Source organism: Cyprinodon variegatus, unplaced genomic scaffold, assembly GCF_000732505.1.
Source record: "Cyprinodon variegatus isolate N-32 unplaced genomic scaffold, C_variegatus-1.0 Scaffold590, whole genome shotgun sequence".
In the NCBI taxonomy this organism is placed as follows: Eukaryota; Metazoa; Chordata; class Actinopteri; order Cyprinodontiformes; family Cyprinodontidae; genus Cyprinodon; species Cyprinodon variegatus.
The window spans coordinates 222,987-249,191 of NW_015151043.1; the positions used below are offsets into that span (position 1 = coordinate 222,987).

Here is a 26,205-nt window from a genome sequence, read left to right on the forward strand (position 1 = left end):
GGCCCTCCGTATATTTGCATTCAGCCATGTTAACCTTAATGCTCTTTAATAAATACCACTGCAACCATTTACTACTAAAAGTCACTGAAATTGGTACATCTTACAGAAAATTGCTTGATCAATTATCTGAAAGAGGAAGAATTAATACATCCTATTCCACCTTTATGCTAAGAGGGTAAGGAGGGTTGTGACTTTAGAGGAACCTCTGAGTTCTACAGCTCAGGTGGGACAAACTGCAGGAATATTAATCATGTTCACCACAAATCGGCTGCATCTGAGAAAGTAGAAAGAATGCTAGAGCTGAGGAAAAAAAAAAGAAAAAAGGGACATGCTTGTTGTGGCAAGCGCACAAACTATTGATGAAACTAAGACTAAGACCTAAAAACTAATATTTACTGACCCTCTTCATCCAGTCTAAATAAAGCCTCATTTACGCTACCCTTTTGAAACCGTGCCGAGATCGTCCAAGCACAGTAACCAAGATAATTGTTGAGTGTAAACGGTACGCACAACTGAACCGGACCGTGCCAGACACAACCTAACCGCACCAACATGGTACTAGTTCATCAGTAGGGCTCAGCACAGTTCATTTCTGGCACGGTCCTAAGATAACGAAGAGTGCCTGAGCAGACCGCTTCATCTCCTCACAGTCAGCCTCCATAATCATGAAACTTCAGACACTCATGAAAATACAAGCTTCCCTATCATTGACACACGATTTCCAGTGTTGACTCTGCCTAACAGTGTGATGAACCTCAACGTCTGTCATTTTTTCCTGCATCTGTAAGCCCTGATTAGACTATTGTTTGTTGTATCCACTACCCAAAAGCAGAGTCTGTCAAATAAATTCACCAAAGGCTGCCTTCTTCGCCAGACTCTCCGCAAACAATGAAATATCACAATCATAACAAAACACAACTTCCTGAATGTTAGGGGCGCCGCAAAGTTGGTTTGCTTGTTTACCACTAGTGAGCAGTAGGACTGTAGATCGCCACTAAGGCTACGTTCACACTGCAGGACTTAATGCTCAATTCCAACTTTTTTGTGAAATCCAATTTTTTTGCGTTGCCGTTCACATTTCCAAATATATGCGACTTCTATGTGAACTGCAGTCATAGCATCGAGTGATCTTTCCCAATCATAAAAAAACAATCTTTTTAAGATGGTTAAACATAAATGCTGCTCTCCGCATCATCGACCGCATGGTTGTTGTTTTTCTTACCGCTTCTACATAGCAAGACCCAGAATAGTGACCTTTGTCGTGTATTAATGGCGTTCAGGTTGGATGAATGCAACTTGGCTGGGTCGCATTGGGAAAAAAACTTATTCTGTGTTGTTCAGACTCCTGAAAAGATCAGATACAGGTCACATATGGGCCAAAAAAAAAAAAAAAAATCGGATCTGGGTCACGTCAGGCTGCAGTGTGAACGTAGCCAATGAGGCGAGGAACCGTGCTAGCGTGATGTGTAAATGGTCATAAGGAACCAAGCTTGGCATGGTGAACTGATAGGTTTTCAGAGGGTAGTGTAAATGGGGTAAAATAGTGAACTATTTTACCAAAAAAGCATCAGCTTGTACATGTAGTTTTATTTACACCTTGAAGACATAAACAAAAGACTTGTAGGCTGTACTTGCAGCAGAATTGATTTCTAATTTCTTCTTCTAAGTATTTACCCATGAGGACAAATACAAACATTTTAAAACATGTTTTTATCCCCAAGGAGTTTTAAGTTTATGCAAAATTTTCTGTTGCTTGATCACATAAAAACCAAGTAAAATGCACTACATGTTATTCAATCTGATCTGGGTTCTAAAGGAAGTTTTGGGACAACCCAAGGAGCATCCTACAATATAGGAAGCTACTCAAACAGCTCTTGTCCACACCAGATGAAATCAACAACTCAGGAAAAGTGCACACCTAAAGTACTTGTGCAAGCCTAATGACAGCCCCTCCCTATCCTGTTTTTAAATTTCCAAACACCACTCAGTTATTTCCAAAACCCTCACAGCTTTTAAGAAAACACCAAGTTACATTACAGAGGATGGTTCAAATAATAAATATAATCCCTCTATGCTAATACATAAACAGAAGCACAGGAAATGCACTTTGACTCTCCATGCCTTTCTAGCCTGCTGATGGTGCACTCAGCCTCATGAATGGAGTGTATAGAGACTGTGGGAAAACAATGGTGCCCTGTGGCTGACCTGAACATTTAGACAGACGTAGTGAAGTAAACAACAAAGTGAAAACACTCATGACTAAAGACTAAAGCAGGAAGAGAGAGTCAGAAGAAATGCAGCCAGGAAAGCGTCGTTATCAGTTTCCTCATTCAGTTGTTGCATGGGGCGCGCGCACATCTCAAACTAACAGCAAATGACCGGTAAATCCATTAAAACGGGTTGTCTCACAAAAAATACCTTTTAAATAATTACATTACAAATAAACCCGCAGCAAAACAAGCTGTAAATACAATTAAAATGCCACAATCTTTTCAGTGGACGTTACAGGCTACAAAAAAACATGTATTCATATAACCTACCTGGATAAAAGAGGAGCTCAGCGAGATTAAGCTAACCGGGTCGTCTACCGGGCCGCCATGTCTGCTGGGTCAGCTTTACACCGTGTTACCGAGATCAAGGTGGCATACTCAGAGCTGACAGTTCGCTGACAGCTGTGCGATAACAAGAGAGGTGCGGCAGACTGAAATATGCAGGCAGGGCGCTTCTTAGCGACACGTTTTGGTTCACTTAGTAATGCGGTTGGATAAAGATAACGATCCGGTACCAGTCCGGTTCCTGTGACGTCAAAAGATTGGGTCACGTGACTACCGTTCAGCCTCACCAATAACCGCGGCGGTTCATTGACAGAGACACCAATAACATCCAAGAAGACTACACCCCCCAAAAAAACTGGATAAAACAACGTCCTTATATATATACATATATATATATATACACACATATACACATACGTGTGTACACACATAAAATTAGGATATTACGTTCAATATTACATTCGCATCGTTTTAGATTTGGCAAAGAAAGTTGGCTAAATTAAATAATTTTAAAATACCAATAAATATTTAATTTATCAAACTAATGTAAGCAACCAGCTTTGCTCAAAATATCAACAGCAAATGAATATCTTTATATTGACAGTCAACCTTGAGGTGTATTTCTTACCACAAAATTAGGCTACATACAGCTCCCACTGGCAAAGGCATGCAGATTCAAATACAGAGCATAGACATGTTCTTTTTTCCTTCTCACATAGATGTCTGATTTGTTTTAGCTTTACATGACATTCTGTGCGAGTTTTTATGTCTTTTTTTCTCGACTTGTTTTTGCCACTGTCACATCCGACCTCACTGTGGTGCAATACAGGCATTTCTTATCTTATATAAAAGTGCTTAAAAAAAGACATAAAATCCATTATCATAAATTTACTGCTCTATCTTTACCTGCTGTAAAGATTCCATTTCTAAGTTTATGTAAAAAAAAATATATATATATATGGATATTTGCTGCTTCTTCTATCATTTTATTTATATATATATTGCTTTATTTTATACTTAATCCAAGACTGTGTACATAACTATCACTTTAATGTTGATCATTAAATCAGATGTCATTCACCAAGTATTTTTATTACTCAAACTTGAATATTTTCTTCTATGACTTCAGTAAAAAAAAAAGTGTTAAAGTATTGCTGCTCTTACTTGAGTAAAAGTTTTGGGATCTATACCCACCTCTGGTTAGGATTTACTAAATGTACGTATGCCAAATAGTAGAATATTTTGTTGCTGTTGTTGTTTTACTGACAAATCTACACTTTTAAACAATTTCAGAAAAGCCTAATAGAGATTTCACAGCTTTCTAAGCCTCTGATAGTTTAAACGCTAGGAATTAATCTAACTGCAGATGCATTTAAAAGAAACACTCTGTAACCACACTGCTTCCTTGTATGACTTCAAGGATATATGGGGAAATTGCTGAATTAGAATAATAAAAAAAAAAAAGATCTCAACTCAGGGAATTAAGGAGGCAAAGAATAATAATGTTCATCACTACTAACCTAAATAAGTCAGTATTTTATAAACTAAAAACAGAAAAAAACAACTTCAAATTCACTATAGTTACTGAATACGGAAGAGGATTAGGGCCACTGGAAAAAATAGAAAAAAGTTAACTGATTTTTAAATATTATTTCAGTTTAATATGGGAGAAAAGTCAGAATTCCGACCTTTTTTTTCCTCAGAATTCTGACTTTAATCTGAGAACTCTGACTTTAATCTTAGAACTCAAAACTCTGGATCTAATTGTAGATGGGCACCATGAAGGAATGATGTGGGAGCACTCAGCTTCACTGACAAAGATGTGAGTTGTGTGAGAGGGCCAGTAACACGTTGGAGGAAAATGACGGAATTAGGTGTTTTTTTTACTTGCCTGAGGGGTCCCTGGTGATGCTATTTCATTAATGGAAGAGCAGAAGGTGATTAAAATAAGAGAGCTAGTTTAGTCTTTAAAACAGACATGACAATGGCTGGATGCTAACATGTTTGTTAGCCGTCAGAATTCTGAGAAATAAATTTAGAATTCTGAGAAAAAAGGTCAGAATTCTGAGATTTAAGTCAGAATTACAGTCAGAATCCTGAGATTACAGTCATAATTACAGTGAGAATTCGTAGATTAAAGTCAGAATTCCGAGAAAAAAGTATGAATTCCAAGATTACAGTCAGAATTACAGTCAGAATTCTGAGATTACAGTCATAATTACAGTGAGAATTCTGAGATTAAAGTCAGAATTCCGAGAAAAAAGTATGAATTCCAAGATTACAGTCAGAATTACAGTCAGAATTCTGAGATTACAGTCAGGATTCTGAGATTACAGTCAGGATTACAGTCAGAATTCTGAGATTACAGTCAGAATTACAGTCGGAATTCTGAGATTACAGTCAGAATTATAGTCAGAATTCTGAGATTAAAGTCAGAATTCTGAGAAAAAAGTATGAATTCCGAGATTACAGTCAGAATTACAGTCAGAATTCTGAGATTACAGTCAAGATTCTGAGATTACAGTCAGAATTACAGTCGGAATTCTGAGATTACAGTCAGGATTCTGAGATTACAGTCAGAATTACAGTCAGAATTTTGAGATTACAGTCAGAACTACAGTCAGAATTCTGAGATTACAATCAGAACTACAGTCGGAATTCTGAGATTACAGTCAGAACTACAGTCAGAATTCTGAGATTAAAGTCAGAATTCTGAGATTACAGTCAGAATTAAAGTCAGAATTCTGAGAAAAAAGTATGAATTCCGAGATTACAGTCAGGATTCTGAGATTACAGTCAGAATTCTAAGATTACAGTCAGAATTACAGTCAGAATTCTGAGGAGAAAAAGTCAGAATTCTGGGATTAAAGTCAGAATTCTCATATTAAACTGAACTAAAACTTTAAAATCAGTTAACTTTTTTTTTTCAGTGGCTCCAATCCTCTTCCGTAACTGAAGGCTACATAGCTTATTAAATAATTTTTTTAAAAATCAGACAATCTAGGTCTTTTTAACAGTTTCCTTAGCAGTTGCATACTTTATATGATTAATCCCCTATTTGTGCATTAAAGGAATATTTGAACAACAGCAAAAGACACATTAGTTCAGTAAAATATAATATACACACACACACAAGAACATATTACACATCACATCCCAAAAAATAAAAATGGACGAGGAAATCAGAAAATTGATTTTGGGTGTTAATTCTCATGAGCTAAATGTAAACATCTTAAATCAGCCTCAGCATTCAGCATGACGAGGTGACGTCACTGCAGGTAGCCTACAACCAGGTAGCAGTTTACTAAACAAGCATGGCAAAATGTCAAATACGACCAAAAAACCAGGACAACCAAGAAGTAGAAGCAAGATCTCTGTCAAGTTCACCTTAAATAATGCATTTTATCTCATAAATAAAACTTACCCTGAGGTGCACCATCTAATGAAGGACACCTGGAGGTAATTTAATCCCAGGTTCACCAAAGTCCGCGGCGCGCTCGTGTGGCATATTTTACACCTCTGCTCACATATACGAAAGTATTTAAAAAGGAGGATCTCCATTCTAACAGAAAGTGTGCTAACATTCTTACACTTTGTTTAAATTGGGCAATATTGGGTCCACGCAAAGTTTCGTGTTGAACTGCTTCAATGTCCGGCCGGAGAAGAAACTTCCTGTCAGGTGCATTCACGGACAATCGGAAATCCAACGACTTTGCATTAACCCATAAAGTTTCTTATTTTACCGATATATTATGCTGTCAAATAATCTTTAAAAATGATTAAGCTTTCGAAATTACAATAACCTAGAAGTATTTTCAACTTTTCTATAGTTTGCAAATAAAATCAGAAATACCGAGCTGATGTTAGAAGTAAAGCAATCTTGTCCTTAAAAAAATCCACACACAAAAAAAAAAAGATATAAATGCCTTGAAGGTTATAAATTTAATTTTGGCCAGAATGAAATATTCAATTATATTTCCATTTAACATTAAAAGCTCTTGTCCACAAAGCATGAAGCACAAACTCGGAAATCTCAGAAACTAAACTTTATGACTTCAGCTTTCATGAATATTTTTACTAACCATTCTTTTTTCGACATATTTTTGTCCCATAAATGTGTTAATTGAATGTACAAGCTCAAATTTCAAACAGAGAGATGTTTCTGGATGGTCGGCCTAATTAGGTTGCCTCAGATAAAAAGGTGGCAGACTTTTATATAAAATGTTCACCTCTATAAAGTAGAATTTCCCACACAAAGAAAACAGGGGAAAAAAACCACCAGTGTTCATACCAATAGTTTATTTAAAAAAGTCACATCAATAAAATATGAACAGTCAAAATGACAAACTAGAAATAAGCACATGCTGCCCCTTGCAAAAAAAAGAGAGACAAATGAAAACATGAAACTTTTGATTGAACTACAATCAAGTAAAAATTTTAAATTCGAGAAATGGCTAGTTTTATCCGCCCCCTAAGCCTGTCCCTAGACGCAACGCTATGAAAATAAGGAATTACACAAAAAAATAAACTTTACAACACAAAATACATGTTTCAAAAGTCTTGTTTTGTACTCAAGCAACTGATGGAAAAAAGGAGAGATTAAAAAAAAAAAAAACGATGACAGAACATCATTTTTTTTTTCTTCTTTAGCACCCTTCAGTGCTCTTTATGATCTCCATCCTCCTCCAGCTTCCTTATCTCCGTCTTCAAGTGGTTGATGTTCTCCCTGCTGGCTTTCAGCTTATCTTTCAGCTCTGTGATTTCTTGGCTTGTTCTCTTCTTTGCTGCTTCTAGTTTCTCCTTTGTCTTCTGCTCCAGTTCACCAACTAGGGAATCAAACAAACATCCTCAGAAATACAAACCCTGTAAATACTGTAGTGCAAAGTGGATACCCCTTGGAATACACTTTGCTCAGGTATCTGATCAAACGGCATACATACACTCTGTTTCATGCTTATAGGCACCAAGGGTGAGTTGTCTGGATGTGGTCAGCAGCTGCTGCATCATTGCTGTTGGATCTTGAAAAATCTGCAATTCACACAGTGGAAAATGATAAACTAGAACAAACTAAAGAAAGAAAGCACTGATAACAATGGAAAAAGACAAGAATAAAATAAAGATGCACCATTTCATCATAGAACTCAGAGACGACAGTTTTCTTGGGCATGGCGCTGGAATCTGACTGGAACAGCTTCAGTAGATGGTACAGAGTAACCTAAAGTAAAAACACAAATATGAAAATAATAAAATTAGAAAAACAATTACAGAAGCTTTATTAAATAAAAGGCATTTGTTCAAAACTCCTTTCTTCTAGAAAACAAATCTCACTTTTCAAGCCTATATTTCTAAAGTTTTCTGTACATTGAGGGTATTTGAGTGGGTTCCAACATGTTTTCCAGGAAAATAAAGTAGGTAAAAATAAAAATGGGGTGGTATGTAGGAAGAAAGTGTGCAAGAAAGTAGCAGATAAAAAAGATCAAATTAAAGATAGTTTCTGTTGTATGTCTAAAACATTTGTTTACTATAGTGCTGTGTTGGGTTTAAAGAAGAAAGGCGAAGGAACAATAACAAAAAAACAACAACAAAAAAAACAGTGTTGCCTTTAATATTACAAAATTTGCTGTAACCAGCAGTTAAAGCTCCATGAAGCTCCTAAAACAATTGATATAATTTAATGAATCAAAATTAACACCTTAAAGCTTGGGGGGGAAAAATGGAGTTTAGAAGTAGAAGGGTATTAGAAAGAAAACATGGAATGAAATATAGGAAAAAGAAGAAAGGCCAAAAAAGGAAGAATTTACAAAGATGAGGACAAAGGACACAGTGAGAACATTATCGACCTTAGATGACAATGTATGGGATAAAGGAAACATTTTGGAAACTTATTTTTGGATAACTATCCTGACCTGAAAATACTGAAAATAGTTTCAGGACGTTTACAGCTTTAAAGGCAAAAAAACCCCAAAAAACAATTGGCACTAAATAATAAAGTTTCAAGTAGCAATGAAGTAATTGATTCATCTGTTGATTCCAGAGGTCATAAACACAATGCTTGCCTTATTACATTGTGATGTAAAACTCAAGACGTAACACGGCAGAAAAAAAGTTCCCTGAATTCTTCAATCCAGCACAGAAGACAGTAAAAACACCAATGACTCATAATAATAAATAATAATATTATATTACTTACTGGTCTCTCATTGGGGTCAATAAAAAAGATCTTGATGATGATTTCAAACTCTCCCCATCCTGTCTCTGTAATCTCATATGGAGGCTTTGTGACCACTAGAAGAATAAAAAATGATCAATTTAACAGGGTCAAAGTGGCTTATAAAATATATTTACTTATTTAACATTTGTCACTTAAGGTTTTATACAAGCAAAGCATAAAATACAAAAAACAAAAGAATGAGACCTAAACTAATAATGACCTGCATATAAAATACAATGGAATAGAAAGTCCCTTTATTGTCCCGCAATGGGGAAATTCTGCTGTTTACAGCAGCAAAAAGATTATAGGAAAAATGTGGACCTTAGAAAAATGTATAAGAATAACATAATTGTGAAGAGTTAAAAAATAAACAATAAAATACTGTAATAGCAGCAAAATCAGAGCTGTGCAAAATGACAGCATCATGTTATTTAACTGACATAGTAAGAAACTGCAAAATCAGCATGAATGTAACAACTTAACGCTCCCTGGTGCATGTAGGGTTTGTTTATTGTTTTTTTATTTAGATTCCCATTAGCTTCAGAGGCAAAGCAGTAGCTATTCTTCCTGGGGTCTTAACATTTTTACAGATATTACATCAATAACAATGAAACCAAAAAACAGAACTACACACACCCACACAAAACAATGCAACTTCATATATATATCTATATATATATATAAACATCCTGACAGATACACATCGTATAGTATGAGCTATTCTATGTACAAAACATTACCAATCTCTGGATATTATTTAAATGACAAAATATTTCAGCTACTTGTGTTCATTATGAATTACTTAACTCCATAAACGTTACAGTTACTTCAAAGTAAATATATAAAATCTAAGCCTTTTGGAAAAGCTAACATTGTACATCTTTGTACATTTTTTTAAGAATTAAAGAATATTTGATTCTGCTCCTTACAAGCAGCCATGCTGATTGTGCATCTCTAAACAATCTCTATTCCTTGTTCTAAAAGACCAGTTTAGAACAAGCAATCTGATAGAGGGCTGTGGCAGTGTCACTTTAACATAATATCAGCCTTTTTCTTACCTCTGAGTGGATTAACATAACTCTCGTGTAACTTGAACTGAATCTTCTTTACATAGGCAGACATGTCCTATGAGAAACAGAATTAAATACTGGCAGCAACACGAAAATGATTTTATTTTTCGGGACATTTCTAAACTTTTCTCACCTCGTTTCTGTAAGGTTTTACATAAACAGACCACTGGTGTGTGTGTCCATCTTCCTCTCTCTTTTTGCCAAAGTAACGGGCAACATTTCCGAACACAATGGGCTTCACTATGGTCACTCCCTGCAGGGAAGATATCAGAAAAGCTAACTGTATAGATCATGAAACACAGGAGTGAAAAAGAGAAATATGCCAAAAATTTTCACTCAGTCGTTCTTTATGTTCTATGAAACAGAAAACCTAAAACGACTTAATTTCAAATTTACTCCGTTACCTTAACGCGCCCCCCGGAATCTGGACCAAATTCAGTCATCGTTTTGAACATAGTATTCCACAGGTTTCTGCTATAAATTTATTACACCTTTTTTACGTTTTATTACGCTCCGCTATGTTTTTAACCCTCCTTGGCGGGCCATTTATGCGTTTAGACCGGGCATTAAACACAACAGGAAACAATTCACCATAACGGAAATGACGAAAGAGGAAGTGTGTATTTTCCGGTATGAACAGAAGCTAAAAACGAAGGTTCCACATCATTTTTTTTAAAGAATTCTAACGAATACAAAGCTAAACAGCCAAATATATACGTTTGATCTTCAGTTCATGTTTTTTCTTGAGTCTTCATTTAGATGAGCTTCAGTTTCCGCTATAAATATTTTATGGTCTGATAGATGTAATAAACCAACTTCTTGTTTTAGGGACTAGGGCTAGTGAAAGTTTCCCATCAAGGATTAAAAGATGAGGCATTTGAAATTACACTTGAAATTTTTATTATATATATATATATATATATATATATATATATTTAGGGTTTGGGTTCTAAACCTAAAAAATTCATATAAGCTTTTAAAGACTATTATGTGTTGAGTTTTGGATATAAATACATCAGTTTTAATTTGTAGTTTTCTATAGATTTGCTGTTCAATACATTCTTAAACTACAAGGCTTATTTTAGCCCACTACCTCAGCTATTTTCAAGCAAAACATTCCAATAAAAAAAAAAAAAAATCAAAGGCATATTTATTTTCTACCCAAACCACAAATACTAAACTTTAGGATAGATTTAAATATTTAGTCATTGTCAATGGCTTAATTCTAGAAATTGGCACTGCAAAGGAATCCTTTTGTGAAAATATTAAAAGGGCAATTACAACTTAAACTTATGAATGTCAAACCTATATTCTGAAGTCTCATTAAAAAAAAAGCCCAATACAGCCTGATGGCTTTTTACATCTTGCGGTTGGAACATCAGTTTAGTAATCTATGAGCTGCAAACTGGAACGTTGGTTACAACCAGGAAAGTCTTTGCTGATCCTTATAAATTTACTCTTTATTTCACTTTATTTCCTAAAATTGAACGTGGGACTTTGGCTGCACACACATCTCTGTACTGAAACTCCCTTAAAACACTGCCACTGATATTCTAGTGACCATTATACAAACAAGTTATATATATTCATTTAGGAACAATTTAATAGGTATTAACTGTAAATGTACCCATTATTTAACTAAATTTTTATTGTCCTAATATCAGCAATACAAGTTTAGTCATGTTTTACATCTAAGTTACAAATATGACAAAATAAGGAACAAAAAGACAAACTGAATGTCAAAATGTTTTATTAGTAAAACCAGCAATGTGAATTCATCACCACACTGCTTCTAAGGCAATTATAACAACCCATTACAAAAACCCTATTCAATCCTAGACCACAACTGATCCAAGTTTAATAGCTCCTAAATCAAATTGTTCGATTATAAAGAGCTTTAAGTACATGACTAGTTTCTGCACTTTCCCCTTATTTCATAATTTAGTCCCATGTAGGAGAAAATGATCAGAGATGAAACTATTGCACATATACAATAAGTTAAAGTGAAATTACAAACCATTCCTTAAAAAGTTACTCTTCCTGCTCGTGGGGGATAGTATCTTGCTTGATAGAGCAAAAATTCACTTTATTTCACCGCCTGGGCAGACAGAGGTGACAACACTTACCTTAGTGCTGTGGAAAACAGGAAAAAAGCTGACCGGATATTTAACCAAAACCCTGAGGTGGTCGTTCTGTTGCTTTGATAACATGTTTATGTACATAAAAAATCACGAATCATCCTATTTTGATCACTGAGCAAAAAAAACAAACAAAAACTTTTCAAAAAAGAAAAAAAAGCTAAAACAAAAGTCAGTTTTCATATAATCAGCATTTTCTTCAATGATGTAAACCTCAACTTCGCTTCTTATGTTTAAACTATTCAAACCAGTTCCTTAAAACGCATCAACATTCATGGTAGAATATGGATGGACATACATGAATACATAACACCATTTGATTCAGGATACCGACATAATCGCACAAACCTGCTTTCAAATTCCACGATCAGTGTTTTAGTGAAAGACAAATTTTCACCTAAAATTTATAAACTGGTTGATGTAAAAATCAAATTTAAAGAGGGATTATAGAAGCAAACATGGTCAGGTTAACATAACTAGACAAAAAAAAGTTTCTTGTAAATATCTAGAACATTTTTTTTCGTTTTGTTTTTATGCAAACGTGATTAAAGTCAAAGTGAAAAACTTTTTTTTTTTTAAAGACACGGTTGGAGCAGCTTTAAACATGGGCTAGCAGCTTTTTTTTTTCACATTTTATTCTGTTAAATCCAAAGGCTGGTGTAAACTTACAACTCATTTCAAATTTTGGTCTCAGTAAAAATATGAACTTTAAAAAAAACATTTTCTTTAACGCAGAATAAAGCTTTGTCACAGATAACTGACAATCACAGACACAAATGCAACACATTAACAGGATGGGTGATGTGAGAGACGCTGCTTCAAAGAGCAAAACCACCAATTGGAATTTTACCTTTTTAAACATCCTGATTTAATTTCCTGTTCTGATCACAACTTTACAAAACACTCGTCAAGGGTTGCCAATAATTTGAGGCCTTTGTAATGAAATTTAACATCCTTACATGGTGTGATTGTTTTCTGGAAGAAAACTGGGTGTACTTCATGGTCTCCAAATCACTAAAATTAGCAAATGTAACTGTTCAATTACCTTTTAAATGTAGTTTACAAGCTGTTAATCAGGGAATGTTACAGGAGAAAATCCAATTCATTCAAACTCATTAAAAAAAGGTCCAAACTGAAAAATAGAAGTTTTTAAATGCAATCCTAAAAAGCCCCAAATCAATGACAATTCTCCCAATGAGTGGATGGAAATTATTCTGCTTGACATAGATCTAACAGCAACCAGATTAAGAGCAAATAGGTCAAATGATGTAACAGTATTACCCAGTGAAATATGCCACATTTTGTCCCCCCTCCCATCATCATTTAGAAACAGCTATAGTTGCACATGAAAGTGAAACAATGCAGCAGTGGTGGCAGGCTTACGATTCATCGTATGGTTTCCAAAAAAATGATCCTAAGACCTCAGGTTCACAGTGACCCATCAATTCACATTAAGAAACACATTCCAGATAAGCTTACCTTGGAAAAACTCCATCCATTTGAAGAAAAACAAAATGTCAGGGAATAGCATAGCTTCATTGGTGAACTTAAGACTTATAAAAATAAAAAAATAAAGAGTGCAAATATACATTTGACTAATGAACGCGACATGTAGAGAAACTCAGATGAGTGGACCTCAGCAAACATTTTTTATTACAACACCATCTAGTTTAATCGAAAATCAGACATTTACAAAGAAGTGAGAATATGAGAGAGAGAGAAAGAGAGAGAACATCAAACACGAACCCTATAAAAACTTGTCTATACTGAATTTACAAAGTACAGCGAGCCAAATAAAAAAAAAAAAACTTAATATTTGTCTTCTATCATAGGATCGCGGAGCCATTTTGTTGTTTCTTTGCAAAAAAAGTATCACACATACTAGCCTTTATGTCGAGTAAAACAAAAATAAAAGAATGGTTTGGAAAGTTTTGCTTTCATCTTTAGTTACGAATATAGACATTTGGACAACAAAGCCTTACATAGGTGAGGGTCCTCCATCCACTGTTAGTCAGGCAGACAACGGAGAGAGGAGGAGGGAGGAAACATGGAAGGGATGCAGGAAGAGTTGGTAGTTGAAGTCCTGTCCGGTCATGCAGGGTGAGGCGGCGTGATGGTGCACGGAGAGCGTTCCTCCTTTTCCTTCCTTCCATCCTTGGTGAGCTGAAAGGTGTCAAAACGAAGGGTGCAGTTTGGTTTGGAGCCAGCCCAAGTGTAAACACTCCCCACTCACCATTAAACCTCTAGACTACAGCAGGTGTCCACCAAGGCTGGGTTCAATTTACCATCACTTTGAGTCACGGACAATAAGTTTACATCTTTATAAATGACTGTATGGATAACAGGATTTAGAAAACTAAGATGAATTTTAGTAAATTAAGTTCAACCAACTCAGCTGATCGTGAATTGCTCCCAACCCCAGAAACATACACAAGTATATCATGCAAAACTTTTGCAGAACAGTTCATCTTTCGGCATAAAGACAAAGCAGAACTTAAATATGTTTACTTGATCTAAAAAAGTAAAACCATAAGAAATACAGCTCTGAACCTATAACCTACATTACAAAAAGGATAAATCAAGTCTAACTTTTGGTATTTGAAGATAGAAACGACTTAATTTAGTAAAATATTATCTTACACTCGAAACTGCAGCTAATAAACCAAAAAAAAATAAAAATAAAAAATAAAAAAGGGAAAGCAGGAAACCCTAAGAAGAACCTTCAAACCCCCAAGAAGATTTGAAATAGAACATTTCAATCATTTTATTTTCTTCTTTTAAATAGTGACATTCTTTATAAAAGCATACAAAGCTAAACACTGGAAATGGTAATCATCATGGTAAATGCTTTAAAACCATGCTAGGTATGGGCGTCTTTCCAACAAAGAAGCTTCAGAGCTAGCTTAGCGCTGGAGCTTACGTCTCCATTTGACTCCAATCCTGAATATAATATAGATAATAACTAGTCTACAGAAGCACTTAGAGACAGGCCTATAAATACTGTGTGCACCACTATATATTTTTATATTTAAACATTCCTCAAGGTTGATTTTTCTCTGTTTAATTACCCAGGTTATTAGCTGCTCTGTTTCCATTTAAACAGCATAAACCCAGAATTAGCTCCAGCCCTAAACTAGCATTGGAGGTCTTTGGTGGAAAAACAAAGTCTGCGTTTCTTTCAGGAAGTTGAGCACAAAGCACACAAAAAATTCATTTTCTTGTTGTTGTTTTTTTTAACTCTGCAATTAACATTTTTGCCACCAAAATTCACCAAATTTATATAAAATACAACTTTTTCTTTTACATTAGACAAATTTTAAGGAGCTGAAATTCAAGGCTTTGTCATTAAGAGCTAACAGAGCACATAAATAAGATGTTTAATACCAACAGCGGCAGAATGCAAAGAACAGGAAACCTTAGAGGCTGCAGGGCAACAATAGAGTCCAACTGTTCAGTCGACATACCTCTGCACCTCAAGAATACCACACTTTGAATTAACAAAAAATTCAGGAATTGTTTCAATAGTGGCTTTACTTTCCATGAGGCAAAGAGGTAAGTGTCTACATTAAAAGGTCATGAATACAACTTTAAGTAGTCATCTAGTTCCAATTATGTGTAATGGCGTTTCGACCAACAATTATTATTTTAAGAGGAATACACCAACGTCTTAGTTACAGGCTGATTACAAATTATACAGGTATAAAAGGAGCACCATCGTCTGCTTTTAACGGACAATAAGATCAGAGTCAAACCAGGGTTAAGCAGCTTTCACCTCCAACTTGCCTTCCCCCCAAATTCTCCCACATAATATCTTTAATCCGTTTCTCTTGTTGAGTTACTACAAAAAACACATTAAGAGAAAATGTAACTTTAGCATTGCTGTATTTACTTCCTCCATGGGAGCCTCGTAGTTTAGAAAATATCTGGTTGACAAGCAAGAAAAGTTGGTTTATTCTCATGTTTTGGAAAAGATCTACTAACTTTGTTATAAAGAGATTATTGTTATAAAGACTTTCAACTTCAAACTTTTTCCTTTTAATTGCACCAGCATTCTGTCAAAGTCCATAGTGTGTTATAAATGCTATAGATAAACAGTATAGTTTTATTTAAAAGATGCATGTAAACTACTTACCATGCACAGTTTGAAGGTTGTATGAGTGCCGATTCGATACTATGAGGCCGCAGATATACCACAACCATGAGCGCATGCTACTTTTCCAGCTTGTGGTCTGATTTTTAAGCGCCTTTAGATTTTCTCTTACTGGCATGTGGAACTTTTTCTGTGCACTGATGTCAACTTTTTTTTTTTTAAGCAACTTGTCTGTGATTGGCTACTTTCCAGGAAATAACAGCTTCTGCTTCCCCAAACCGCCATCCTTAAATATAACAGGGTCTGGGCACTGGACCCTGATTGGCTGTAGGCTGTCCGCTAAAAAGGGTTATAGGACATCTACAAAAAAAGTTATGGTGAAGTAGCCCGATTAAATGTTAGCTGGAAATGGGAAGACCATTTATGCAGGTTACCATAGCAACATGTCACAAATGATACAGGATTTCCTGAAAAGTAGCCAATCACAGACAAGGTGCAGTGTCTTGTGGGTAACACGAGCTAGCAGAAACAGGTCCACACACGAGGAGGGAGGCTGCACACGCTTGAGAACCAAAGCACACATTTATTTATTGCATTTTTGACAGAATCCTGATGCTTTACCTTTGATGACAAACTATGAGAAAAAGTCTTCATTCTAATGTAATACGCTTTTTGTCAACCGGCCCCATATACCCTATAGAATAGGCTCTTCTGCTCTTGGTCACAATATTAGTTTGCAGCTTTTCTTTTTCTTTTTAACTGTTTGACTCTGGTTTGACATGATCAAATGTCTTCTTTGATTAAGGATATTGAAGATGCTGCCTCAGTAAGTGAGCTAGACCACCGTCTATAACAGCAATGCACCTGAGAAGCACTGAGTTTATGTGTATGAACACAAAACAGCACAAACCATAGTTTACTACAGATATAATACGACTAGATACGTTTACCTAGAATGCAAAAGGCGTGGATCTATGGAATATGAGGATTATTTGGACAGGATGTCCCATTACATTTAACCCAGTGCATTTCATCATCCACACATTAGATATCAGGCCTTGTGCCCACTGGGTACTTTTCCATTTTTTAATAACAGAAAATAAAAGTGCTTTTTTGTTCCAAGTGTTTCTTAAAACATGATTCCCAATGGACACAAGTCACTTTATGTAAGAATAACATTCATTTAAGTACAAAAACAGTTTTTCCACTCACTAAAGCCTAAAATCAGCACAACTCTACATTCAAAATGAGATGGCAGCAGAATGATTATCATCATATAATATTGGGTCTGTCTGCTACTTAAGTTCAGCGAACCCAAAATGTAATTGACTCTGATTAATAGGTCACAGCATACAACAAACAGGGACAACACTAAAAAGGGTGACAGCATATGATCAAACACACAATGCATCAATATTCACTGCAAGTGCATCTGACCGGAGTCAAAGTTGGGCCTTGGTAACCATAGAGATGATGAACGTTTCTACTGATCTCTGATCATTAAGCAAAACAGATCCTCATATTGTAGGCATTAAACAGCATTTCATCTACAGCAATGTTACACTTATGGTAGCATGTTATGTAACATGCAAATGGTGCCTTGGTAGACGGCACCAATCAAATTTATTACAATATGACCCTGAAAGACCCACAACAGCCTTAACATGGTACAAATTCATTTGAGAAGCAAAACAATATTTTCCTATTTGCTCTCAGGAACTATGACATGACTTGGCATCAAAATAGACAGGAAGACAAATACTGAGGCAAACTGGATAATTCATTTTAGACTGAACTAGGGATGGGCATTGATTAAATATTAATGCGAATTATAGAAGTTGAACGATCATTTGATGTTTGCGTCTCATGACTACACTGCCTGATTTCCCCTCAAGAAGGAAATGCATTAGCTAAATATCATTAAAGTATGTTTCAGCTTCAATCTGTGCTTTTTTTTTAAATTTTGATTCTTTTTTATTTTATTTTATTTATTTTTTGTTATGTTTTCCACCAAGATTAGCCCGCCACGATCAGCAAGAGCTGAATAAGGTATGGCAACAAATATGAATAAAAATTTTAATAATATTCAAATATGAATATAACACTTTTTAGATGGAAGGAGAGAATTCCCCAACTTAAGACGTGGAATAATGATCTACTGCATTACTAGAAAATACAAGTTATTCAGCAAGAGGATGTATTCAGAATTTAGAGCTGCATGGAAACTCTTTAAGCTACACAGAGAAATTAGATGTTTTCACACAGTCTATGGTGGATATAGTAGACGGCTATATACTATGTACTGTATATAGCTATAGATTCTGTATTATGAGTGTATATGTATAAATTTATATATAGTAGTGCCTACCCGAGATGTCATAACTATTTATGTTATATATGACTGATCCTGTATTGTGTACAATTTGAAACATAACGACCAATTTCAATTATATGCAGATTGTTTTAAATGTTCATTTTTTATAATGTTCAAATAATGTTTTTAAATAATGTTCATTATTTTTTCTTTATTATTAATTGTTATCTATTATTTTTACCTATAATTATGGAAATAGATCAATACTGACAATTAGTTGAGATGACTGGGTTAAGAGAAAAAAAAAAAGAAAAAAAAGGCTTTTATCTTGATTCATTATACACGGACGTCATTGTTTGTACTTGGCCTATGCTAAAAAGCAGAATAAATACAGTAGAGAAGGGTGCATTCATAGTTTGTCTCTAACCTGCTCACTAGGTTCAGTTACAGTGAGTGACAGTAAAATGTAAGAAATATTTACCATTACGATGCTTGGATAAAGTTAGAAATGTTCGCATTGTTTTATTGACAAACAATAAATCAAGTTGCATTTTTACATAGACTGAGATTAAATAAATGCACATAGTTTAGATTAAAAGATTGATGGAGCTGCACATGCTTTAAATGCCCATCCCTACTACATAACATCAGCAACATTATAAGATTGCTCCATAAAGTCTCAGAACATTAACACAACTAGCACACAGTTGAGCTAACTCAGTCCAGATTTACAGGAAATTAATAAAAACTAGAATTTTTCACATCAACTTCAGTCTGGAAAATCCTTAATATGAATAAAACAAAAATTTTGTTTAAAAGACACTAAAAAAAGTAGGAGGAGGGGGAGTTAACAAATTTTAACATGTGGGATTAATCTCCAACGCCAATGACAGATACTTCACAGTATCACACCAACATACATGGCAGATAATGAAAGACAAGCATGAGGACGTTTCATTTCTCCATTCTACCCCAAAGTTTAACAATGAGGTGCAGTTGTCTCAATTTCAGCAAACTATTCAATTCTGACACAGAATCAAGCATCAGGACCTGCATGTAAATATATAAACATTGCAAGCTAGGAATACTGTTTGGGCTTTTATTCATCCATCGAAAATGGTAAAAACTCCACGTTACAGACTTAGGTTAATTATACATTTACCTCCTAATAATTGGCATTTAACTTGAACTTGTTACAAGCCAGTAGATGCTGTGTAAACAGATTAGTCAGTTTGGACATCAAACTTCAAATACTTTAGTTTTACATAATTTAGTCTAAATTCAAACAATCATCATTTTTAAGCCAAAACGTTACTTTACATCTGATCTAAGCGCACAGCTGTTGGTAAGTCACGAAACTCAGTTGTTTTAATATTCTTATTGTAAAACAATAAGAAGGCGGTGCATTGTGTGATCTCTATCATGGAGGAGTGCAGAGTATGATTAGATTCAAAAATTACAAAAAGATCAATGAACTTTGTGAATTACCAACTTCTGAAGACTTTGACCAAAAGTACATCAAACAATTTCCAGAGACTGCCAGTTTTGTTTTTTAAAGTTTCACGGTTACAAATACCAACCCCTGTCCCAGTTCACACGTTTCATGGCAAACATTCACTATTACAACATTTCGAGGCCTCCTGCATATGTTCCAACAAACAATAGTTCAATCAGCTGCCAAAGCTGAAGGACAAACTTTCAAAAAGCAGAAAGGGCTGCAGCTCATCAACCATTTTTACTTTGATGAAAACAGGTTGTGCCAAATAAAGATCAGTGAGCTCTACCTCTTTCTGCTTTTGCAGATTTTACTTTTACACATATTTTCCGAGGCATACCAAACAACATGTTCAATGTATAAACAAAGAAAAGGTAACTTACCTTCCGACCTACCTGAATCCACAGGACCTGTTTTCAAACACCTTTCCCTGCCACACTAATAAACGTTATCAACGGGCTTCTTAATCTGATAATACGTGATGTTATTACTGATTGGGAGGTTAATAGAAGACTTTACAGGAGGAAAGAAATCAAAGTATTGAGCAAACAAAGAAGCCTTGCAGTTATTAGTCATTTCCCTCTTCCAGTGTTTTTGTTAAAGCTCTAATAATGTCTCCAAAACCCAAAGTGGTACCCACCTGTGTTGTTAGCTAGCGGTGCCGGTACTCCCTCTCTCTCTCCCTTTCACGGTCTCTGTCCCGGTCCCTCTCGCGGTGGCGGTCACGCTCCCGGCTGCGCTCTCTGTAATAATCCTCGTGCCTGTCTCGACTGCGGGATTTGTGTCGCCGGCTCTTTTCTCTGGAGCGGCTGTGGTCTCGTTCTCTGGAGCGTTCTCGTCTGGGGGAGGAAGAGAGAAGTTTGTCAGTTCAATGATTTAGAGAACCCCCCCCTTATGTTTCATTATACTTTAGCCACTTGAGAACGGCGACTGGCTCTTACCTTGACACAGAGCCGTAGCTCTTTGACTCTATACCATGGAGACAGTCCTGCAGAGAGCTGATGAGGACCTTGCATCGATCGTCAGCAGAAACTTTGGACTGCTTAATCAGGCTGATGGCTGTCACCAAAGTCTCTATAGCACTGCCATAATCAGCTAAAGAAGAGAGAGACAGAAGTCCAAATGGGGAACTGAGACCAACTTCACGGAGCTAGCAGTGAGTGGCTAACACCTCTACAGATAGGTCTGGCTAATGTAGCTACAGGTGGGATGTGCTTTACCTGCACTGGCGTCAGATACAGCCCGGGATATGGCGCTGGAGGAGATGGCTCTGTTCCTGTTCATGATCTCCTCAAACTCTGCCTCGTTCAAAGGGCCCCTTGATGACTCCATGTCTCTGAAATAAGTCAATAAAGGGATTGATTACCAAGGCTACCAGCTAAAGCTAGCTACTGCTTTAAGAAAACAATATATATTTTTTTAAATTATGCCAAAAATGTGATTTCCTGGCATCACTTTTACGATTCTTACCCTCGTCCAGGACCATAATCTCTGGAGTCATACGGTGGCGGCCGTCCATACGGGTCGTTTGAACCAGGGGGGCCTCTACTGTCATTGGGGGGCATGCTGTTCCCTCCAGGTGGAGGGAAGAAGGCGGGGTTCACATGAGGTGCTGGTGGTGGCCCACCTGGAGGGGGGCCTGGCAAATGTGGGGGTGGGGCCAAAGCCATCGGGGGTCCAATAGGGCCCGGAGGTCGAGGAGGAAAGGGTCCTGGAGGAGGCGGGCCCTGATGAGGTGGTGGAGGTCCAGGAGGTGGAACGTATCCTGCAGGAGGGGGGCCTGGGGGGAGGGGTCCAAGCGGTGGCTGACCAAACTGACCAGGAAACAGAACAGGGGGAGGAGGTCTGTCACCACGACTTGGAGGACCTGGGAGAGGAGGAGGAAGGCCTTGGCCAGGAGGTGGAGGACCTGGAGGCCCTGGAGGCCCAGGCGGGCCAGGAGGAGGACGAGGGGGACCCTGAAGCCCACCTACAGAAAATAACAAAACAAAAGGAAAGACGTAAGAGTAAAACAAACAACTTCTGATCACAGCAGCCACACTGCTATCATCTGGAGAAATAAGCATGTTGTTAAAAATCCTGGAGCTCGTTTCTTCATCAAAACACAACAAGGATTCAACATACAGCATAAAGTACATTAAAACTCTACTTATAACTTTATTTTTCCACTCTGTTAAACACAGCTGCTAAGATGCTGATTGGATGAGAAAAAAAGCAAACAACACACAAAGATGAGAGCAAGCTGCTGTTTTCTATAACTAAAACACAGATCATTTATCGGGCAAAGGTTCTGTGATTTGAAGGGAACCAGTTCCCCCGTGTAATCGGAAGAACCTTATAGGTGGCAATGCAAAGAGATACTTAAAAAAAAAAAAGGGAATCAACAAAAACAAAATCCATTAATTAAACTTTTGGTCTTGCTTAAAAGCTTCTACTTTTCAATAGTGTGTTAAAAAAATAAAAATACCACAAACTCCTTCAAAATAGTTACAACCACAAACCTCGATGCATTTAATGGATTTTAGGTTAAAAAAAAATGAAAATAGCGCAACAATGAGAGGTGGAAAAGACGTGGATTATAATGATTTTAAGTTTTCCAAACAGTTATCTTAAATTTGTGACCTGTAAATAAAGTACAGTGCTACCAAAATGGTTGAGGTTTTCAGAGAACATCAAAGAACAAATAGCGTCATAAAGAAAAAGCTTTAAAGACTTTTTAGATACGCAAGCGAAGAAATGGACACACCATGAAGAACAAAAATAAACTTTGGTCTACATTTTAACTACTAAGGATGTAGGAAACATCCCCCAAAATACACCACACCCATGTTCAGACACAATGGTGGCCACATGGTGCTGTGGGGACCCTTTCCTTGACAGGAGCAGGAAATGGCTCGAGGTTTCCCACCCAGCAAGTGAATGATGCCTAACACAGAACCAGAGCAACAATAGAAAGCACTAAATGAAAGCAAAGTCATGGGTTAGAGTGGCCTAGTTAAAGCCTAGAGCTGGAGATACTGACACCCAGCGACAGGAGTTAAATATTGAAGTACACAGACCCGTGTTAACCAATCAGATTGAGCCATTGTGCAGTTTTTCCCTCCCCAAATAATTGATGTTGGAGCTGCTAGAGAAGGACCCTCTATAACCTTCAATGAAATAATGATATTTGGGGTGAAGCAGCAGAATTACATTGTTCTGGCTGATTTAGATGTATATTTGTAAAAAGAAGTTTTTCATGTTTGTCTATCAATTAAAAAAAGTTGTAAAATACATTGAAGTTTGTAGTTGTAACAGAAATAAATGCTAGTGAAAGGAACTGGTAATCTGGGAGTGTAGCTGGTAAACCGAACTTTCAATTGATTTATTAACCTGATACAGTTTGTACCGTAGGTCCATTACCAAGAGTCTGAGCCTTCAGAGGAAAAAGGTAGCTGATCAAATTATTCAGATCAATTGAGGTGTTTCACCTCTGCTATGCCAGCTCCCGTTCCTGCCCCCCGGCGGGAAGGGATTGAAATTCATTTCCATCAGAGGGCCATCATGGTGGCTAACCAGATCTGGTCTCATTCCCGAGCCTAATGGGGAAGAAAGCAAACCAACCATCACTCTTCCCTTCATAAACTTCGGGCTCCAAACTGAAGGCCTGAACGCAGCCCAGTGGGGGAGGGGCAACAGTTAATAAGCAATAGATGAGGCATGAGAAGGACTGCATGGAGGAGAGAAAGGCTCTACAACAATGTCGTCTGCTTCTTGCAGTAGGCAGGCAAAAAACAGAAGTTGAGAAAAAGACCAAAAGTTAAGCTTTAAGCAAACAGCTAGTTAGGAAATGGAGCTGGAATCTATCAGCGAGTAAAAGGCTGCAGCCAGAAAAGGGTTGAACTTGTGACAAAGCTGGACAGACAAACTGAAATCTAGAGTGGCTTTGGTTCCATGCAAATAAAAGTAAAACAGTGTGTGTTTGTTTGGCAGAACTTCAGAAGTAAAAAGCAAACTTCATCAGCCTGAATCCTCTGGGGTGGCTACACTTATTTTTATAGCATTCAAGTAAAAGTTTAAACATCTAATTTAAGAATTATGTACATGAAGAGAAACCACAATTTCCATTCAAATACACCCCCCACAAAGTATTAACAACTGTGACATCAAACAAACCTGGAAAGTGCGGTGGCGGGCCTCCAGGCCCCACAGGGCCAGGGAACCGGTCATTTCCAGGACCAGGAGGTCCAGGGAACCTGCCTTTGCTGCGGCTGCCCATCGGGAATCCGCTGCGGGAGCCTGAACCAGGCGGCCCAGCTTTGCCTTCTCCAGACATCTGGCCTGACTGGTTACCTGTGTGATGGGAGAAAATAAGAAACTCACGTGCTTCTAATAGCCTATCCCATTTGCTGTTGTGCACTGGGAATTCCTCCACTGAGAAACAAAAGGATTATGTTATCAACTTCCAATAAAACAAATCTGGTATAAATCTATATTAAAAGATGAGAAGAAAGCAAATGGCCCGCTTACTTTTTCGTGACTGCATCTCAAACTGACTCAAAGATTGTTTGTTGCATGGTGTGACAATGGGATTCTGTCCATGGAGCTCCCTCTTAGACAACAGGTCCATTAACTTTCTAGAAGATGCATCCGATCCAACAGACACCAGAGCAAACCTGGAGAATATGGATGGAGGACACAGTTAGACAACCAGGAAAAAATCTTTTTAACTACTTTACTTCCACCATCTGATATCTGTAAATGTTTTCTGCATCAAATATACCGCTCATATCAAAGTGAAAACCAACATATTATACCTCTTTAGAATCAGGCAATTCTAAGGAAAATGACCATCAACTCAAATGTAAGCCAACCATACACTACAAAAATAATTTTTTCATGAACTCAAAATTCATATTTATCAGATCCTATCTAGATTCCTGTTCTGGCGATCAGACAAAACACCAGACAATGGCAAAAAATATGCTAATTTTGTCCGTAACACTCCACAGAAAAGTAATATTGTATTTAAAAAATAAAAGTTGTATTTCCCCAAAAATAAACCTACGTGTCGTAATTTCGGCAGTGCATGAATGAAAATGTGTGTAAATCTAACCATAGAAATGTGTTGGTTTTTTTTTTTTTTGTCAAATTGGTCATAAAATTCAAATAAATCAGTTTGGAACCAATGGTCCAAATTTAGCACAAATGTACCAATTGGACCTTTTACATGAAAAATGCAGCCTGATAAACCAGACTAAATGTGAGATTAAATGTGTAATTTAGTCTGGCCCAGATGAATGAGATAACGGAAGATTGTCGATGAGAATAACCCGTCCTTTTTCAAACCATGTCTATGCCTTCTGACCACTGAGCGCAACTGACTGTGACATAGTAAGCGCTACAGAAAGCTGGTGGGGGAGTGTAAACTAACAGCCTGTCGGTAAAACGGCGAATATGTCTTTCTTAAAAATGAATGAGCGTAGAGCCTCTTCCTGCTCACATTTCAACGAAAACCCCAATTCTAAACCTTCCAAAACTGATTCCAAAGCTGAGTCAAACCAGAACTGATCAATAGTTGTTGCCATCTTCCTTGTTGTCCTTTCTCAAGTGTCACGCAGCTTTGTCGTCACGCCCTCAAACCCCCGCCCACTTTGCATCCAGAAATTAATACAAAACACATCTCTGCTCTGCGATTGGCCCGCCAGATCTAGGGCCTGGGGCATTGATTGGGGCTAGAACACTCGCAGGAAAAAATGGATTTTGGCTGCTGCTGGGTGGGGCTAGTTTACTAGGCTATACAAAATGGGTCATAGTTTCACAATGCTTATGACTAGAGATCTGACATTTTAAACAGTTATTGTCCATGAAGAACAAGCGTTATAAGTGGGAGGGGTCAACTATATATTATACAAAACATAATAAAAATTGCATTTTTTTTTATCCGGGGGAAAAAGGGGTTTTAAGACATGTTTCAAGTAGGGGTGTGCAAAATAATCGTCATGACGATGCATCGCAATTCTAATTTTTGTGATCTACTGCATCGATTCTTGACGCCAAGTATAGATTCTTAATTTAAAAAAATGAACAAATAAAATACATGAATGGTTGGCGCACATGAGCCAAACCAAGTGGATTACAACTTCCAGTCCAGCAGATGTTGCTGCGGATGTGTTGACGCCCGCTGCCTTGTGTCACAAGCATTTCCAGCCGCGGGATACTGTGACGAGTCATTCGTAAACAAAACATGGAGGACACTGAGAAAATTCGCCCGGCTCCATCACATTTCAAGTCAGATGCTTGGATGCATTTAGGCTTTAAAAACAAAGAAGGTAAAAACGAAATTGATATGA

At 36.9% G+C, this 26,205-nt stretch overlaps 3 protein-coding genes across 7 annotated transcripts in view; all 3 read right to left on the reverse strand.

The window, feature by feature from the left end:
* napepld (N-acyl phosphatidylethanolamine phospholipase D) overlaps positions 1–6,209 on the reverse strand; it is an 18,474-nt gene extending 12,265 nt beyond the window's left edge. The window contains exon 1 of one of the 2 annotated variants that reach the window (XM_015392429.1): positions 5,980–6,209. In XM_015392429.1, the coding sequence (XP_015247915.1) occupies positions 5,980–6,116 (137 nt within the window). In that variant the 5' untranslated portion in view covers positions 6,117–6,209. Of the gene's footprint in view, positions 1–2,540; positions 2,798–5,979 lie in introns of those variants that run through there. The other variant, XM_015392430.1, reaches the window with a different exon arrangement.
* Positions 6,210–6,843: 634 nt separating this feature from the next.
* Positions 6,844–10,443, reverse strand: yeats4 (YEATS domain containing 4). The gene is made up of 7 exons (XM_015392411.1): positions 10,241–10,443; positions 9,970–10,089; positions 9,825–9,891; positions 8,746–8,840; positions 7,681–7,770; positions 7,496–7,583; positions 6,844–7,381 (listed from the first exon to the last, which is right to left on the reverse strand). The coding sequence occupies exons 1-7, from the start codon at positions 10,289–10,291 to the stop codon at positions 7,212–7,214; spliced, it is 681 nt and encodes a 226-aa protein (XP_015247897.1). The 5' UTR covers positions 10,292–10,443; the 3' UTR covers positions 6,844–7,211.
* Positions 10,444–13,604: 3,161 nt separating this feature from the next.
* Positions 13,605–26,205, reverse strand: part of cpsf6 (cleavage and polyadenylation specific factor 6) — a 15,018-nt gene continuing 2,417 nt past the window's right edge. Inside the window, exons 4-11 of one of the 4 annotated variants that reach the window (XM_015392426.1) lie at positions 24,383–24,528; positions 24,029–24,205; positions 23,344–23,451; positions 21,344–21,842; positions 21,094–21,209; positions 20,815–20,968; positions 20,514–20,712; positions 13,605–14,137 (exon numbers count right to left, since the gene is read on the reverse strand). In XM_015392426.1, coding sequence (XP_015247912.1) covers positions 20,526–20,712; positions 20,815–20,968; positions 21,094–21,209; positions 21,344–21,842; positions 23,344–23,451; positions 24,029–24,205; positions 24,383–24,528 — 1,387 coding nt within the window. In that variant the 3' untranslated portion in view covers positions 13,605–14,137; positions 20,514–20,525. Of the gene's footprint in view, positions 14,138–20,513; positions 20,713–20,814; positions 20,969–21,093; positions 21,210–21,343; positions 21,843–23,343; positions 23,452–24,028; positions 24,287–24,382; positions 24,529–26,205 lie in introns of all 4 variants that reach the window. The other 3 variants (XM_015392425.1, XM_015392428.1, XM_015392427.1) reach the window with 3 other exon arrangements.

Bases quoted from the DNA above. Each gene is read 5' to 3' on its own strand.
- yeats4 (XM_015392411.1), bottom strand. From the start codon at position 10,291: ATGTTCAAAACGATGACTGAATTTGGTCCAGATTCCGGGGGGCGCGTT. The intron at 9,892-9,969 runs GTGAGAAAAGTT...TGTTTCTCATAG, and splicing joins TAAAACCTTACAGAAACGAG to GACATGTCTGCCTATGTAAA. The intron at 7,382-7,495 runs GTATGTATGCCG...TTGATTCCCTAG, and splicing joins CTATAAGCATGAAACAGAGT to TTGGTGAACTGGAGCAGAAG.